Source organism: Erithacus rubecula (genome assembly GCF_903797595.1).
Source record: "Erithacus rubecula genome assembly, contig: scaffold_1001_arrow_ctg1, whole genome shotgun sequence".
NCBI lineage: Eukaryota > Metazoa > Chordata > Aves > Passeriformes > Muscicapidae > Erithacus > Erithacus rubecula.
Window position 1 is genome coordinate 9,844 of NW_027636415.1, and position 4,730 is coordinate 14,573.

The window sequence follows — 4,730 nt, forward strand, 5'->3', positions numbered from 1 at the left end:
GCCATGGCACTCAGCTGCCTCCTGCCCAGCTCCTGCCCACCAAGAGTTTTCTGCCAGGGCCTGGTGGATACAGGGAGGGCTGTGGATGTTGTCTGTCAGAACTTTAACCCTTGACACCATGTCCAAAAGCATTCCATAGAAAAGCAGAAGCCTGTGGCTTGGATTGGTTCACAATTCCCTGGACTAAGAACTGTCTGGATGTCCGGGCCCAGAAAGTGGTGGGGAATGGTGCCATATCCAGCGTGTGTGCAGTGGTGTCCTACAGGGATCAGTGTGGGCCCAGTCCTGTTTAACATCTTTATAGATAGTCTGGAGAAGGTGATTGAGTGCATCATCAGCAAATTTGCAGATGACACCAAGCTGGTGTGGATGTGCTGGAGGGTAGGAGGGCTCTGCAGAGGGACCTGGACAGGCTGGATCCAGGGCCCAAATCCAACAAGGTGAGGTTTAACAAGACCAAGTGCTGGGTCCTGCACTTTGGCCACAACCCCTGCAGTGCTACAGGCTGGAGATAGAGTGGCTGGACAGCAGCCAGGCAGAAAGGTACCTGGGGGCACTGATCAACAGTAGGTTGGACATGAGCCAGAAGTGTGCCCAGGTGACCAAGAAGGCCAATGGCATCTGGCTGGGTCAGGAATTGTGTGACCGGCAGGACCAGGGCAGTGATTCTTCCACTGTGCTCGACACTGGTGAGGCCACCTCGAGTGCTGTGTCCAGATCTGGGCCCCGAATTTAGGAAGGACATGGAAGACCTGGAGCGTGTCCAGAGAAGGGCTAAAAGGCAGGTGAGGGGTCTGAAACAAGTCCTGTGAGTAACAGCTGAGGGAGCTGGCATTGTTTATTCTGGAGAAGAAGAGGCTCAGGGAGATCAGGTGGTGTCAGGGTACTGGTTGGACTTCATGATCTCCAAAGTTTTTGCAGCCTTGCTGATTCTCTGAAGCCACCCCTGGAGCAGTTGCAGGATAAGCCCTGGGCCTCCTCTTCAGAAGGTCCGGTAGCCCAGGTCTCTCAGCTTCTCCACAAAGCCCCAAAGACCATCCTGTCAGTCCTGCAGAGCCTCTCCAGTCTCTCCTCACTGCCCTAAACAGGGAGCCCCACACTGAGAAACAGCGGCCCAAATGTGGCCTGTGGTGCCTCTGGCAAGGGAGCAGCACGAGGCACTGCAGGACCCTGCAGACAATTCCTGAAGAACATGTAGGATGATCCTACTCCCCAAGGGATGTTCACATGGTGCCAACCCAGGATCTGAAATGGGGAGTGGGGCCAGAGAGGAAAGGGCAAACAGGGATGGGCTGTTTGCAGGGGAGGGGACAGGATTGGGAAAGAGATAGAAGTATGGATCGGGAATGAGGAAAGAAAGCAAAGATGAAGAAGGAAAGGATATGCTCAGGGCTCTATGGGGGTGGCTGCCAGACAGCTGTGGCTCTGTGCAACAATGTCTGCAGTGGGACAGGAAACTCACAACTCATGGGAACAAACTTTCTGGCTGACTGCAGAGGCCACGACAAGCCTGACTGGTTTCCCTCCCGTCCCCCAGCCCTTGCTGGTCTAGGGGGCTGATGGCATTTGTGCTCACTCAGCTCCATCTCCCCACAGCAGCACCATGGGGGTGCTGACGCCTGCTCTGTGCAGTGCAAACAGGGGCTCCTGAGCCAGTGCTGCCGTGTCTATGCCTGCAAGGATGCGGCACCTGTGTGAGCTGGGGGAGAGGCCAGGGCTGCAGAGGGGGGATGTTGTTGGCAGGTGCATGAGGACGCTCTGGGACGCTGCCCTGGGCTGTCCAGTGCAGTGGGGATGGATCAGCCCCTGCTCTGCTGCTCCTTGCCAGGCTCTCCCCTTTGCAGGGACCTTGCAGAGCACCAGCCATGCTGTTTGCCCTCAGCCTGCCCACGGCCAGCCTGGGGCTGCTCACAGGGGTTTTCTCTGCTCAACATTGGCCTGGCCAAGTGCTCGAGACAGAGCCCGGCCAAGGAGCCTGGAACCCCCAGGCCCTGCCCTGAGGCATCAGCGCTGCCCCAGCTGTGCCCATGTCCTGTCCTTGCTGCAACCCCGGCACTGCCACCCCCAGGGCTGTGCCTGGCCCCGAGAGCACTCAGCCCTGCAGCCACACGAGGGGCAGGAGGGCAACAGGGCAGTGGCACGGGAGCAGCAGTGGCAACACCACGTGCTGCTGCTGCTGCTGGGCACAGCTGCTGTGCCAGCATTGATCTGCCCCAGCTCTGCACACAGACATTGCGGCTGCAGCTCCAGAGAAGGGAGCAAAAGGGGCATCTCTGGAGAAAACGTTTCTGGCAGACCCTATAGTTCCTTTAAAGCCACTAACAGCACAGCCCCTCTTGACACAGACTGTGGCCACAGCAAAGCTAGAGAGAAACAGAATTAAAATTGGTACAAATAATGACATTTCTTTCTGGACAAAATGAAAAATGTAAAACAAGGAAAAATAACCTCTAAACTGAAACCAACCAAAAGTATCAAAGGTGACTTTTATTACAAGTGATTTTCAGAAATTTGCCAGCAGTTTAATGCTCCTGAAATGACCCAGTCATTAGTCTCCACACTTCAGCCTTGAGCTCCTGATTCCTCAGGCTGTAGATGAGGGGATTCAGGGCTGGAGGCACCACTGAGTAAAGAACTGACACCATCAGATCTAGGGATGGGGAGGACATGGAAGGGGGCTTCAGGTAGGCAAAAAAGGCAGTGCTGATAAACAGAGAGACCACGGCCAGGTGAGGAAGGCAGGTGGAAAAGGCTTTGTGCCGTCCCTGCTCAGAGGGGATCCTCAGCACAACCCTGAAAATCTGCACATAGGAGAAAACAATGAACACAAAGCACCCCAAATACAAAAAAGCACTAACTGCAGTGGGCCCACGGTCCCTGAAGTTTGAGTGTGAGCAGGAGAGCTTGAGGATCTGGGGGATTTCACAGAAGAACTGGCCCAGGGCACTTCCATGGCACAGGGGCAGGGAAAATGTATTGGCTGTGTGCAGCACAGCATTGAGAAAGGCACTGGCCCAGGCAGCTGCTGCCATGTGGGCACAAGCTCTGCTGCCCAGGAGGGTCCCATAGTGCAGGGGTTTGCAGATGGACACATAGCGATCGTAGCACATGACAGTGAGCAGGAAATACTCTGTTCCAAGGAAGAACACTAAGAAAAAAACCTGAGCAGCACATCCTGTGTAGGAGATGTTCCTGGTGTCCCAGAGGGAATTGTGCATGGCTTTGGGCACAGTGGTGCAGATGCAGCCCAGGTCAGTGAGGGCCAGGTTGAGCAGGAAGAAGAACATGGGGGTGTGCAGGTGGTGGCCGCAGGCTACGGCGCTGATGATGAGGCCGTTGGCCAGGAGGGCAGCCAGGGAGATGCCCAGGAAGAGGCAGAAGTGCAGCAGCTGCAGCTGCCGTGTGGCTGCCAATGGCAGCAGGAGGAAGTGGCTGATGGAGCTGCTGTTAGACATTTGCTTTCTCTGGCCTTGGGGACCTGTTCATGGATAAAGGATTTTGACAAGTCAGCAGAGGCTGATTGAACCCAAATCTGGGCCATTCCCTGTAGATTTTCCCACTGTGATTCACCTACTCTTGTTCTTTCTCTGGGAAAGCCTTCACCCAGGTCCCTGATTGAGCTCCAGTTGTGCTGTCTGAGAGTGCCAGGAGCAGCCAGGCCTGTGCATGGTGGCTCTCAAGGAGGCATCCCTGCTCTGCTGCCCTGGGTTTGTGTCTGTGTGACAGAGGGACAAGGCTGGGTATCTGGGATTTGTCAGTGGAATAACTCCTAATGCAGAAAGTCTTGATAACTTCTGCACTCCCAAGTCCAAAGTATGGCAAGAGTTGGTTTTAGGATTTCTTTCCTAGGCACACATATTTGCTGCTTTTCTGAGGACAGAAATCCCCAGCATTTCTGCTGCACTCACAGTTTGCTCCTGCGAGATGTGAGACAAGGAATTCCCTGTGGCTTAGGGAAAGGTTGGGCTTGTTCCCAACTGCCCTGGGTTTCCCCCTCTGCCTGGAATCAGAGCACAGTCACACTCCTGTGCCACCCTGAGATAAACCAGACCCTGCCCAGAGCAGAGGGATCCCTAAATATCTCACCCTCTCTAAAGGTCTCTGAGCAAGTTCTCAGCACCCCTTTCTGCTAAGGACACTCACGGTTCCCTTGGCAATCCCAACAGCATTTCCTCAGCTGTGGCATCTCTGCACTTCCCCGTGGGACACTCAGGGAACTCAGAGAGGCTCTGGCACAGATTTGCACCCAGGAGGGCAGCTCAGAGCTTGGAAGGACACAGCAAGGAGACCCCCAGGTGTGCCCATAATAAGATCTCAGGGAAGGGGCTCAGCTCATTCCGCTTTCCCATGGACTGCTTTGCCCTCAGCTCCACAGGTTACAGGGAAGCTTGGACACCCCATTGCCATGGACATCCCTGCCTGGCAGGAATCCCAAGGGCAGTGTCTGACTCAGTGCTGCAATCCCAGAGCCTCCCTGAGAACAGCAGATTACAATGACAGTACCAGAGGAGTGCAGTAACAAGAGAAGATGTTGTGGTGCTGTGCCAGGAGGGCAGGGCAGAGACAGCTGGGCACTCAGGGCAGTGTTCCCATACCCAGCTGTGCACGGCACCTCCCACACACCAACAGTGCCCTCCTGCCCCCTGCATTGCTCTGTCCAGCCCCCTCTCCTTACCTGAGCATCTCCCTGGGCCTGGACATTTCCCTCCTGAGAGCCCTGCCAGGCTCAC

General features: G+C 55.3%; 1 protein-coding gene across 1 annotated transcript; it reads right to left on the minus strand.

Moving 5' to 3' along the window:
* Positions 1–2,522: 2,522 nt before the first annotated feature.
* LOC306815101 (olfactory receptor 14A16-like) lies at positions 2,523–3,455 on the minus strand (the record flags this gene model as incomplete). The annotated part of the gene is made up of 1 exon (XM_079331729.1): positions 2,523–3,455. One exon carries the CDS (start codon positions 3,453–3,455, stop codon positions 2,523–2,525), a length of 933 nt encoding a protein of 310 aa, XP_079187855.1.
* Positions 3,456–4,730: the final 1,275 nt, after the last annotated feature.